This window comes from Oryctolagus cuniculus, chromosome X (assembly GCF_964237555.1).
Source record: "Oryctolagus cuniculus chromosome X, mOryCun1.1, whole genome shotgun sequence".
Taxonomy (NCBI): Eukaryota; Metazoa; Chordata; class Mammalia; order Lagomorpha; family Leporidae; genus Oryctolagus; species Oryctolagus cuniculus.
In genome coordinates, this window is record NC_091453.1 from 113,835,718 (window position 1) to 113,849,489 (window position 13,772).

At 41.4% G+C, this 13,772-nt stretch overlaps 1 protein-coding gene across 6 annotated transcripts in view; it reads left to right on the forward strand.

The window, feature by feature from the left end:
* SLC9A6 (solute carrier family 9 member A6) overlaps positions 1-13,772 on the forward strand; it is a 59,663-nt gene that overhangs the window by 21,351 nt on the left and 24,540 nt on the right. For 3 of the 6 annotated variants that reach the window (XM_051827581.2, XM_051827579.2, XM_051827580.2), the window contains 5 exons: positions 3,349-3,495; positions 5,315-5,415; positions 5,707-5,795; positions 8,166-8,279; positions 13,000-13,111. In XM_051827581.2, the coding sequence (XP_051683541.1) occupies positions 3,349-3,495; positions 5,315-5,415; positions 5,707-5,795; positions 8,166-8,279; positions 13,000-13,111 (563 nt within the window). Of the gene's footprint in view, positions 1-3,348; positions 3,496-5,303; positions 5,416-5,706; positions 5,796-8,165; positions 8,280-12,999; positions 13,112-13,772 lie in introns of all 6 variants that reach the window. The other 3 variants (XM_070066928.1, XM_070066929.1, XM_070066927.1) reach the window with 1 other exon arrangement.

Genomic DNA, 13,772 nt, shown 5'->3' on the forward strand with positions numbered 1-13,772 from the left:
TTTTGTTAAGCCATAGTTTAGCCTACTGTGCCACATTGCTGGACCAGAGAACTTTTTAAAAAAATGATTTTTTATTTGAAAAGCAGAGTTAGAGAGAGAGGGAGAGATCTCTCATCTTCTGGTTCATTCCTCAGATGGCTACAATGGCCAGGGGTGGGCCAGGCCCAAGCCAAGAGCCAGGAGCTTCATCCAGGTCTCCCATGTGGGCGGCAGGAGCCCAAGGACTTGAGCCATCTTCTACTGTTTTCCCAGGCACATTAGCAGGAAGCTGGGTTGAAAGTGCAGCAGCTGGGACTTGACTTAACCTGCCGCATCATGACACTACTCCCACCTGCCCCCCACCCCTACACTAAGAACATTTTGAAAGTAGTTGAGCAACATGTGAAACTAGCCATAAGTAAGATGGTAGTCCATGTTTAGAAATGTAGTGCAAGTGGGCCGGCGCTGCGGTATAGTGGTTAAAGCCACTGCCCGCAGCACCGGAATCCCATATGGGTGCCAGTTCGAGTTCCCACTGCTCCACTTCCGATCCAGCTCTCGTTATGGCTTGGAAAGCAGTAGAAGATGCCCGAGTCCTTGGGCCCCTACACCCACATGGGAGTCCTGGTGGAAGCTCCAGCCATTGCAGCCAACTAGGGAGTGAACCAGCAGATGGAAGATCTCTCTCCCTCCCTCTCTCTCTTTCTCTCTCTTTCTCCCTCTTTCTCCCTCTCTCCCCCTCTCCTCTCCTCTCTCTCCCCCTCTCCTTCTCTCTCTATGTAACTCTGATTTTCAAATAAATAAATCTTTAAAAAAAAAAGAAATGTAGTACAAGGAAATAGTTCAAAATATGTAAAAAAGCACAAAGATGTTAATCCACATTGTCATTTATAGTAGCAGAAATATTAGAATCAGCCTTTAAATGTCTAACCCTGGGGAAATGGTTTAATGATGCTTTATCCAGTTGGATTACTTTGAAATGTTAACATGTTTATAGAGACTGTAATAAGAAGTAGAATTTGAAGCTGTGAGTTCATTAGGACTACAATTGAGGATGAAACAGAATGCATGTAACAAAAAAGAGAGGGAGGAAACCCAGAAAGAAAATAAGGTCTGTAGGGGTAGTGAAATGATAGAGTGGTATTTTCCCTCTAAAGAGTACGTTGTGTTACTTTCAGGATTTGTAAATCATAAAAATATTGCTGCCTAAAGATAAAATGTCCGCTGTGGAAAAAATTAGTTCAGATTTCAATGCAGAGGCAAGCATTGGCCTAAAATAGAAGAAAACAAACCTCTCTCATCTCTTCTTAGCCCAAATTATTTTTAATGTTTCATACATACTTTAGTGATTAAAGAATAAATAATGATTAGTGTGAATCTTGAATTTACATGAACTGATCCAGGGGAATCAACCTCAGGAGGCATGGCATAGATATTTTTTTCACTCAGCATTTTGAAAAATGTTGCCAGGGAGAAGGAAGGTTGTTTTAACAACAAAAAGCATAGTATTAAAAGCTTCTTCCTATTTATCAAAACAGTATCAAATGGCTGGTCCAAAAAAGGATTTAGTTATTTTGAACATTTAAACACAAATATTTAAAACTTTCAATTCAGATGGAGTCTCAGAAATTTCTAGGTGTCATTACCAGGTATTAATGTCAGTGTTATACTTCAATTAAATAGATACACATTAGGAAATTTTAGTTTGCTTTTAGATTTTTTTAATTTAATCTTGGAGGCATGAAAAAAACTTGTACATGATATAGCAAGCAGATTTTTTTCAGTCCCTGAACTAGAGAAACATTGTAGAAACCACAGGGAGAATTAATTATTTTTTTTTAAAGATTTACTTATTTATTTGACAGAGTTACAGACAGAGAGAGGGAGAGACAGAGAGAGAGGTCTTCCATCTGCTGATTCACTCCCCAAATGACTGCAATGGCTGGAACTGTGCTGATCTGAAGTCAGGAACTTCTTCTGGGTTTCCAATGTGGGTTCAAGAACCCAAGCACTTGGGCCATTTTCTGTTGCTTTCCCAGGCCATCAGCAGGGAGCTGGATGGAAAGTGGAGCAGCTGGGATTGAACTGGTGCCCATATGGGATGCTGGCACCACAGGCGGAGGCCTCACCTACTATGCCACAACGTCAACCCCCATTATATTTTTTAAGAATATGTTTTTCCTCTTCCTTTTCTTTGACTCAACTTGTATGATGTCTTGGAGTCTGGACTTTTTATAATGTTGGTATCTCAGTTAACTGAGATGAGAACTGATTTCATAATGATAAGCACTGTTGGCAGAGACCTGCTGGCAGCAGTGATTTTCTCAGCTATTTCTATTTCCTAGGCTGACCATTATAAAGAAGCTTTTTCAGACCACGTTTGGACTGTGAGTTCAAGATGGAGAGTGTCTTCTATAATTGCCTTTCATAGCCTGGTTCAGAGTGACTTACTGTCCCAAGTTTGGGGTAGAGGATCCATCTGTGTTCAAAGTACTGTTAAGGAGATTCTAATTCTTTGTATGGCCTTTTGAATCCTTTCTCCTGAAAAATTCCATTTGAGGGGCCATCGTTGTGGCATAGCACTAGCATCCCATATGGGTGCCTGTTTGAGTCCTGGCTGCTCCACTTCCAATCAGGCTCCCTGCTAATGGCCTGGGAAGGCAGTTGATTATGGCCCAAGTCCTTGGGCCCCTGCACCCTTGCGGGAGACCCGGAGGAAGATCCTGGCTTCTGGCTTTGGATTGACCCAGCTTTGGCCATTGTGTCCATTTGGGGGAGTGAACCAGCGAATGGTGGATCTGTCTCTGCCTCTCTGTCTGTAACTCTGCCTCTCAAATAAATAAATCTTTAAAAAAAGAAAAGTCCATTTGAGTGAGTGAATAGATATTAGCACATGGCTCATTCTGATATTCTGAAAGTTGGAAAGAAAGGGTCTTTCAGTAATCTTTTTTCCCATATAGGAAAACCAAAAGGTGATCAAGTTGAGTATTGAACAATCAATAATCTTTGTATCTGTACCTCTGCTGGAAACAAGTAGAATTTTTAATTAGTTCTTTCCCATTAGTATGTTAGGGTGTTCAGGCACTCAACACTAACATTTATTAAACAGAATCACAAAAGAATAGTGTGGTACAGTATATTGAGGTTGGAGGGAAAATCTTGGTTCTGCTTACAAGGAGAGGAATTTAAAAGGTTCACCTCCTAAAATGTCATTTAATGAAAAACCACCTTTTGACAATGTTTTGGCAATTGAAACCCATAGATTTTGGAGATTTTTTTCTTCCTCTGATTTCTTCTTTTAATCTCTATACTGCTAATGTTTTAAAGTAAAAGTTCCTTCTAGAAGTAAGAATGTTCTCTCTTTTGTAGCTCAATAGTGGCATACCAGCCAGCTGGAGACAACAGTCACACTTTTGATGTCACAGCCATGTTCAAGTCTATTGGGATTTTCCTTGGGATCTTCAGTGGATCTTTCGCCATGGGTGCTGCTACTGGAGTGGTGACAGCTTTAATATCCTGCTATTATGTTAATCTTTTCTTTAATTGAGTAGTTGAATGCTGTATTCTGTGGTTTCTCCCAGTTCCCTGATGGATATTGCATTGTAATTATTAACCTTATAACCAAGTGCTTGGTTTGAAAATATTAAGCAATAATGTTTACCAGTAAATAAATTAGAGGACTTCATTGCTTTGCATAGAGCTCAGTGCCCTAAAGCATTCAATATGAGTTGGTAAGATTAGTGTAAACTTTTTGTAGTGTTGAGAAGTTGCAGTGTACTCCTTTAAATGTGTTCAAATATTATGTTAATCTAAAACTTAAATTTAAAAAATAATCTAATTAGACATAGTATCCCCTTGAGGGTGAATTTTAAGGCTGTAAATTAAATCGATGTAGCAGCAGATATATTCCAAAAAGCCTTTGGGTGTTGTGTGCTGCTGGTCAGCCTGGCCATCTTCTGTTCTTTTTTTTTAATAGGACAAGTATGAAATGTACAACCATGCCACCAAATGAACAACATGTGGTTCCAGGTTAGGATATATCAGAGGACATCTCAGCTTTCCCAGTGTTAACCTTTATGCTCTAAAGCTTCAGGTTGGGAACGCCAAGAATCTGGGCTATAGTCCTGGTACTGCCACTAATGACCTATGAGAAATATTGGGCAAGCAATTCTTGTATTCATTCAGAAGGCATTTATTCATTGCCTGTTACATGTTAGATACTGTACTGTGGACTGTGGTTATCAAAGATAAGCAAGACAAATGTGGCTTCTGCTTCCCTGGAGCTTCTGTTATAGGGACAGATGCAAACATGATAGAAACTGACACTTCACCTCTTTGGCTCTCAAGTATAGGAAAGTGGAGGGCAGGGATGACAGAAAGATGAGTGTCACTAGATAGTATCTAGTTTCCAGCTCTAAAACTTGTAAAGATACATTTTTGTAAAACAAATAACATGTTATTTGTTTTTTTAAAACAAATTTTTTTTGTTTTTTATTTGTTTTCTTATACAACAAATATGTTTTAATATAAAAATACCTTTTTTAATATTTCTGTTTTCTCTTTGGTTAGTATACTGCTTCTTTGTGCTGGAAGAGACTTTTTTATGACCTTTTCATGATGAACTGAGACATAAAGGGGAAGTGAAAGAGTTATGAAGAAGGAGACAGAACAGATAATATCTCTTCCTTATTGCATATTCCTTGAGGATAGGAACTACAGGTATATCTTATTTATCATTTTGTTGCAACATGTAGTTGTCGAGGTGGTTCTAGATTCTGGTCTGAGATTTGTCACTCTTTGGCATAGGCCCCTTCCACTGTTGTCTATAGATACTTTTTAGAGTAGTGTAAGTGAATGAAGTGCCTTAGTTTCTTCTTCATCATGGAATGAGTGCTCTACATCACAGAAGGTGATAGAAGATCAAATAAATGTCAAATCTCATGCAAATTACATGTTTTAATAAATTTAAATTGCTAAAATTGCAGAAGTCTTCGTTTGAGTCATAAATTAATAGAATTGGCATGTTGTGGGCCTGATTGTTCCTGGCTCTCTGTCCTTGCTGCATGGTTTCTGGCAAGGTCTCTGACAGTGACACCCTTAAAGCAATAGGCGTGGCTAAACTGTAGGACTTCCTCACTAAAGGGAAGGCTGAAAACTGCAGGAAGATGTTCACTTTAGAAATTTTTTATACTTTGGTGCCTCCTTGTTCTCTGACTTTTGTGTTAGGCCAGAGAACCTTTCTTTTGCCTCTATGATTGCCTCATTTAGACTATTTTGTCTGCTCACACTGTCATATTACAAGATCTTGTTACCAACCTTAACAGTCTTACGTAACAAAGTTTACCAAATTACGGGAGTTCCAGTTATTGGAGACAGGCTTGTTCTTCTTGATGTCCTGGAGTACCTTCCTCTTGGCTGAAGCATGGGGCTTCACAGGTAGGTTACTTTCTCCTTCTGATCATAAACCCTAATGAGGAGTGACTTTGCAAGTCACTTCTTCTACAAATGGATCAACTTCTTTAGTATTTTGAACATATTATGCTTGGGATATAGGCTACCACTTTAGAATGTAAAAAATATTTTCAATGAAATGTGCTTCTTCTCAACAGGAAGTCACAAATGAAACTTTTGATCCTAAGCATATAATTTGTGTCTGTAAAATAAAGCCTCAGTGTAAAAGTTGGGAATCATCCTTTTACATAAACTTGGAACTCATTATATTTATAGGTGTGGTTGCAGTATTGTTTTGTGGCATCACACAAGCACATTATACCTACAATAACTTGTCTACGGAGTCTCAGCACAGAACTAAACAGGTGAGAAAATTGTAGTTGACAATAAACTTCCTTCTTTCAAAACAGAGAGGCTTTCTTTTTTACTCAGAATTAATCATTGATCTATTTAAGACTCTTCTTTTGACTCTAGAAATAAATGGAACTGATAGATTGAAGGTTGACAACTTTTAGAATGGACATAGGTCAGCAGAATATGTAGTACCTATTATTATTGTGGCTCCAATAACCAGTCAGATAACTTCCTTTTCGCATACTGTTTTCCTAATCTAATAACTTCTAAGAGGAATGTTTTGGAAGTTCACTTTAGTTTTGGTTAGAACGATTGTCATGTTGTACAGATTGATTAACTTCTGGTGTGACTCAGTTTTCTGCTGAGTGATACAGAGATGATTAACTTTCTTCAGTCTCCATTCAAGCAATGCAAAGCTGTTTTGGTTCTGGAACATCAGGAGACTACAACAGTGGTTGGGCTTTAGATGGTGCTGAGTGATTCGATGTGTAGGGTACTTGGAGGGAATTGTAAAGGAAATAGCCTTCAAGGAATAAAAGCAGATAAATACCTGCTTATGGTTAGAGTGAGAACTGTGAAGCTTTAAGTTTTGCCAGATAATTAGAACATAGTGAAATTAGCGTAGAGAGGACCAATGCTAAAGCAGGAACAATGGTACCTTTGCTTTATTTATTTCTTCTTGAGCCACAAACATAGTGAATGACCTTTGCTTTCCCAACACCTCAAAAGAAAGTAGGCTTTTCCCCCCTTAAGCACATAATTTGGGTTACAAATCCTTCTTACCAGTAAATTCAGTGCATTATGTGTAGAGAAGAAAACCAGCTGAATGATTCATTATTTTCCTACGTAGTATGGGTGGGGAATAAAAACCAACAGAATAAAAGTTTCCAATCTTGTTAGTGGTAGAAAACTTGTAGATACAAGATGCCTACAACTCATAAGAACTTAAGATGGTGTGCTTCAGATTGTATGCCATAGAAGACATCAGAAAAGTTGAGGACCTGTCGTAGAGAAGGTGGTGTGCCTAGACGGTTGAGAAGGACTTGGAAAGGTCTAGGGCGAATTAATACACTTAGATGGCTGTAGGAAGTGGAGCAGGGCTTGGGAAATTTGAACCTCCTGGGCCAAATCCAGCCCTCACCATTCTGAGAACTGAGAATGGTTTTTATGTTTTAAACCGTTGGGAAAATATCAAAAAATATTTTGTGACCTATGAAAGTTAAAGGAAATTCACATTCCAGTGTCTACTGATAAGGTTTCCTTGGCACACAGCCACACTGATTTTTAAAAAATATATGGTCTAGCTGCTTTTGTGCTATACTAGCAGAATTGTAACAGAGACCTTGTGGCCTGCAGAACCCCAAATATTTTGCTCTCTGGTCCCTCACAGGAAAAGTTTGCCAACCCCTGTGGTGTTAATTAAACCTGGGACTCTGAAGTAAATATATTATTTCAAATCTTGACTCTACCCATTGCTGGGTGTGTAACCAGAAGCAAGTTATATAACTGTGTTTCAGTTATACCACTTTAAAATTAAGAGTTGTCATGAAGCTCTCTATGCCAGGATAATAGAAATTGAATTAGATTTATAGCTAGTAAAGAGGGAGGTACCTGGCCAGTGCCGCGGATCACTTGGCTAATCTCCACCTGTGGCACCAGCAACCCGGGTTCTAGTCCCAGATTGGGCGCCGGTTTTGTCCCGGTTGCCCCTCTTCCAGTCCAGCTCTCTGCTGTGGCCCTGAAAGGCAGTGGAGGATGGCCCAAGTGCTTGGGCCCTGCACCCGCATGGGAGACCAGGAGAAACACCTGGCTCCTGGCTTCGGATTGGCACAGCGCGCCGGCTGTAGCGGCCATTTGGGGGGTGAACCAACGGAAGGAAGACCTTTCTCTCTGTCTCTCTCTCACTGTCTAACTCTGCCTGTCAAAAAAAAAAAAAAAAAGAGGGAGGTACCTTAAACTGCTATTTTTAGGGATGCATTGGATGGGCAGGGTGGAAGATGGTGGGTGGCAGGATACCAGTTAGGGTTGTTTGGCAGCATTCTAGGGGAAGTGATGAAGGCTAGACTAGGCCAGTGGCAGGGACACAAGGAACATTCCAATAGAAAAGTCGTCAGGGTTTGGAGGAGGAAGAGAAGAAGGACTGAAGATGGGAGTTTGGAGAAGAGAAGCTGATTGGGGCAGGGGGTGATAACATTCCAGGCTTTTTCTATGGGACTGGAAATGCCATCTATATTTGCTTCCTTCCGAATTACATATTTTTTGGTGTATGCATGAACATCTTGTATTTGAAATGTGTGTTTCATTATCTTAATAATACTCATGCTTTAAAATTGTATGATGGAATTTATTTACTGGACTAATCTTTTAAAATTTCATTTCAGTTGTTTGAGCTTCTCAATTTCTTGGCAGAGAATTTCATCTTCTCCTACATGGGACTGACACTGTTCACCTTCCAGAACCATGTCTTTAACCCAACATTTGTAGTAGGAGCATTTGTATCCTTTATCATGTGTTCTATTTTCAAACTATTTTTAATTGAGATATTCATGTAGTCTGGGGTGGGTATTGTTGATAAGAACACACTGAAATGTATAAAATTTCCTTTGAGAAAGGCAGATAAGGATTGCAACCTTTTTTTAAAAGATTTATTTATTTGAAAGAGTTACACAGATAAAGGAGAGGCAGAGAGAGAGAGAGAGAGAGAGGGAGAGAGGGAGAGGTCCTCCATCCACTGGTTCACTCTCCAGTTGGCCACAACAGCCAGAGCTGTGCCGATCCGAAGCCAGGAGCCAGAAGCTTCTTCCAGAACTCCCACACAGGTGTAGGGGCCCTAGGACTTGGGCCATCTTGTACTGCATTCCCAGGCCATAACAGAGAGCTGGATCAGAAGTGGAGCAGCGAGGACTCGAACTGGCGCCCATATGGGATACCGGCACTGCATGCAGCCGCGGCCTTAACTGCTACGCCACAGCTTTGGCCCTAAGATTGCAACTTTTTTTTTAAAAAAAAAAGATTTATTTATTTATTTGAAAGTCAGAATTAGAGGGAGGGAGGCGGAGAGAGAGAGACAGAAATTTTCTGTCTGTTGGTTCACCTACCCAGATGGCCACTATGGCCAGGGCTGGGTCAGGCTGGAGTCAGGAACCAGGAACTTCTTTTGGATCTCTCACATGGGTAGCAGGGGGCCAAGCACTTGCAGGATATTCTGCTGCATTTTCCAGGTGCATTTTCAGGGAGCTGGATCAGAAGTGGGGCAACTGGGACATGAACCGGTGCCCGTAAGGGATGCTGGCATCACAGGCAGTAGCTTTACCTGCTGTGCCACAACACTGGCCCCACAACTTTTTTTCTGTTCTATATTTATTTATTTTTTATTTTTATTTTTTATGGGATGTTTTTTAAAAAATTATTTATTTATTTGAAGGTCAGAGTTACACAGAGAGAGAAGGAGAGGCAGAGAGAGAGAGAGGTCTTCCATCCACTGGTTAACTCCCCAATTGGCTGCAACAGCTGGAGCTGAGCCAATCCGAAGCCAGGAGCCAAGAGCCAGGAGCTTCTTCCAGGTCTCCCACATGGGTGCAGAGGCCCAAGGACTTGGGCCATCTCTGCTTTCCCAGGCCACAGCAGAGAGCTGGATAGGAAGCGGAGCAGCCGGGACTTGAAATGGTGCCCAAATGGGATGCCGGCACTGCAGGCAGCGGTTTAACCTGTTAAGCCACAGTGCTGGCCCCATCTATATTTATTTTTTAAGAAGATTTATTTTATTTATTTGAAAGTTACAGGGAGAGCAAGAGCGAGAGTGAGAGCGAGGGAGGGAGGGAGGGAGGGTGGGAGGGAGTAAGAGGAGGGAGAGAGAGGTCTTCCATCCACCGGTTCACTCTCCAAATGACTGCAATAGCTAGAGCTGACCTGATCCAAAGTCAGGAGTCAGGAGTTTCTTCTGGATCTCCCTTGTGGGTGCTTGGGTCATCCTCTGCTGATTTCCCCAGGCACATTAGCAGTGAGTTGGATTGGAAGTGGAGCAGCTGGAACTTGAACCAGTGCCCATATGGGATGCTGGCACTACAGGCCAGGCTCTAACCTCCTGTGCCAGAGCACCAGCCCCTATTTTTATTTTTGTTTATTGCACAAGTATTGTTGACAGATTGAAATATCATAAAAGTCAAGAGACTCTGCCAAGTCCAAAAGATACAATTGTCCTGTTCTACTAAAGAGAAGGAAATGATAGATTCTGGGGAACAGTTAGCAGATCATGCCACAGGAAAGTAGGTACAAGATGAGAAAAGGTTGAATTAAGATGTGTGCTTGGGGGCCGGCGCTGTGGCGTAGCAGCTAAGGCCACGGCTGCCTGCAGTGCCGGCATCTCATTTGGGTGCCAGTTTGAGTCCCCGCTACTCCACTTCCAATCCAGCTCTTTGCTATGGCCTGGGAAAGCAGTAGAAGATGGCCCAAGTTCTTGGGTCCCTACACCTGTGTGGGAGTTCTGGAAGAAGCTCCTGGCTCCTGGCTTCAGATCAGTGCAGCTCCAGCTGTTGCAGCTAACTGGGGAGTGAACCAGTGGATGGAAGACCTCTCTTTTCTCTGTCTCTCCTTTCCTCTGTAACTCTGACTTCAAAATAAATAAATAAATAAATATTTTTTTTAAAAAAGAAAAAGATGTATGCTTGTGCTTGCTCTCTCATTCCCTCCTTCTTTCCCTTCACTAACTCATATGAGCAAATTGAGTCTTTAAAACCAATTTAAAGAAAGAAGCTGCGTATGTGTAAGTGAGAAGTCAGTAGCATAAGCTTCAAGAGAAGGCAGGAGATACAGCCCAAAGTATATGGAGAGGAGTTGCCCTTCACTAAGAGGAGGGCTGGCTCTTTCACTGTGACAAGAGAGAATAGGTTATGTAGAGATGCCAGGCATGTATTAGATGGAGCTCCTACTGGAGGGGGCCTATTTTATCTGTGAAGTAGTAGGTGAGATCATCTGCTGAGAGTGACATAAGGAAGTGTATCATTTATTTTGTAACAAATTACCCTAAAACTTAGCTGCTTAAGACATCAAAGGTGCATTATCTCACACAGTTTCTAAGGGTCAGGAATCCTGAAGCAGCCTCTCTGGGTGATTCTGTCTCTAGGATCTATCTCTACAAGGTTGCAGTTAAACTGTTGGCAGCGGCTTCTCTTCAGCCTTGACTGGGGCTGAATCAACTCACTGGCTTAGCTGATGGATGGAGGCTCCCACGTGGGCCTTTCCATGGAGCAGCTCATAGCATGGCTTCTGCCAGAATGAATGAGCTGAGAGTGTACCAAGGTGGAAGCCAAAGTGCCCTCTTGGCAGACAGAGCAAGGAAATACATATGTATATACTAACTAAATCTGTATGGATGTACTAACTCATAGATGTGCATACATCTATCAGTGTTTTCTGTGTAACCATCTGTATCACTATTAAGCTAAACATGAGTTCATATCACTGTCTACACAGCCTCTTCCCTTGATTGATCTGTAAACTCCCATTTCAACAGCAAGAAACCTGGCTCCTGCCATTTGCCATACCTTTACTTAGTTGTTCAGTTCCAATAGACTTGGATAACAGTATCAGAATTGTGAACCAGCACTCCCACAGGAAGCAACTTTATGGACGAGCATACAATGCTTTGTGGCAGTTCCTGTCACCTTTCAGCTTACAGACCCTACCCTTTTCCCAAATTCCTTAGGCCAGCACTATTTCCTCAACCTTGTTTTGTTTTTAATGACATTTTCCTTTATGTTCCTTTCAGGAAATGGGGTGGAAACTGTGTTATGAACCCTAAAATTAAAGATGTAGTTGTAAAACAAGATTATCTATAGCTAGCAACTGGAGGAAAGGTTTCTAGTTAAAACCAATCTGAGTGCACATTAAACCTTTCCTTTGGAGCAGGTTGGAAGTGTAGACTTACTGGGACATATTAGGGCTAGCAGGAATTTCAGTGTTATGATGTGGTCAATGTGCTCCTTTTCTTTGTTCTGAGGGAGGAAGGGGAAGTTTAGCTAGTCTTTTTCCTCATTCTGTCAACACTGACAATGACCTTGAATTAACCTATTATAGTCAATCTTCAAAACATGGTAAAGATAGGTCAGCGTTGTGGCTCAGCAGGTTAAGCTGCCCCTTGTGACACCAACATCTCATATATATCAGAATGCCAGTTGCAGTCCCGGCTACTCTACTTCTACTCCAGCTTCCTACTAATGCTCCTGAATAGGCAGTGGAATACTGCCCAGGTCCTTGGGCTCATGCCACCCGTGTGGGAGACCAGGATGGAGTTCCTGGCTTTGGCCTGGCCCAGATCTGGCTTTTGTGGCCATTCAGTGAGTGAACCAGTATATGGACGAGGTCACTGTTTCTTTCTGTCTCCATCTCTCTCTGTTGCTCTGTCTTTCAAATGAGTGTATGAATGAATGAGTCTTTTAAAAATATGGTAAAGAAGCTCTGCTTAAACATGTTTCTCTTCCTCTAATGAATTTTCCATGTTAGAACTGTGTTGTCTAAGTTGGTAGCAACTAGCCACATATGATTATTTGCTATAAATTAATTACAATGAAAAGATATTAAAATTGCTGGCGCCGCGGCTCACTAGGCTAATCCTCCGCCTAGCGGCGCCGGCACACCGGGTTCTAGTCCCGGTCGGGGCGCCGGATTCTGTCCTGGTTGCCCCTCTTCCAGGCCAGCTCTCTGCTGTGGCCGGGAGTGCAGTGGAGGATGGCCCAGGTGCTTGGGCCCTGCACCCCATGGGAGACCAGGAAAAGCACCTGGCTCCTGGCTCCTGCCATCGGATCAGCGCGGTGCGCTGGCCGCAGTGTGCCGGCCGTGGCGGCCATTGGAGGGTGAACCAACGGCAAAGGAAGACCTTTCTCTCTGTCTCTCTCTCTCACTGTCCACTCTGCCTGTCAAAAAATAAATAAATAAATAAATAAAATCTTTAAAAAAAAAAAAAAGAAAAGATATTAAAACTTCAGTTCCTCCTTCACACTGGCTACATTTCAGGTGCTCGCCATATTGGACAGTGCAGATACAGAAAATTTCTACTGTAGAAGGTTCTGTGGGACAGTCCTCTGTTAGACAATGGAACCAAGCAACTGTTTGGTAAAAACTGGGCTCCCTAAAATAGTCTTTTACCATCTTGAATTTAGAGTCTGAGAGATATTAATGGTAAAAAAAACATGATCCTTAACCTATTAATAATTTTAGATTGCTATTTTCTTGGGAAGAGCTGCCAATATTTACCCCTTGTCCCTCTTACTTAATTTGGGTAGAAGAAGTAAGATTGGATCAAATTTTCAGCATATGATGATGTTTGCTGGTAAGTTATAATTTTTGTCTCTTCCCCACCCCAAGAAGCCCTTCACAATTCATATGTGAGCTTGATTTCAAGCTGAAATGTTATGCTGGTAGCATAAGAGTCCTTAAAGCATTGAAATTGCATCCTGAAATAGAAAGTTCTTTTTATAGTGTCTCATTCCTATGGGAATTTTTTCATATGCTGGATCTATATCTTTGGTTTAGAAATATGTCACATAAAGTGAGGAAAATAAAGATGAATGTTTTTTCACACAAAACCTTGTAAGTCAATGTTTATAGCAATTCTGTTCATAATTGCCAAAACCTGGATACAACTCACTTGACCATGCCATGGAATACCATTCATTCTGAGAACAAACTATTGATACACACAACATAGCTGAGTCTCAGAGGTACTGTGCTGAGTGAAAGATGCCAGTGCCCAAAGGTTACATAATATATGATTCCTTTTTTATGACAGTCTCAAAGAGACAAAATCATAGCAGTAGAGAACAGATCTGTGATCTGTGATCTGCCAGAGCTTTGAGAGGGGAGGTGATGAAGCTGTTGAACTCAAAATGGATAGCACAGAGGAATTTGGCGTGGGGGTCTTGATAATGATCAGGGTCACACATCTCAATGCATTTGTCAAAACTCATAGAGATGTAATAAAAAGCAAATTT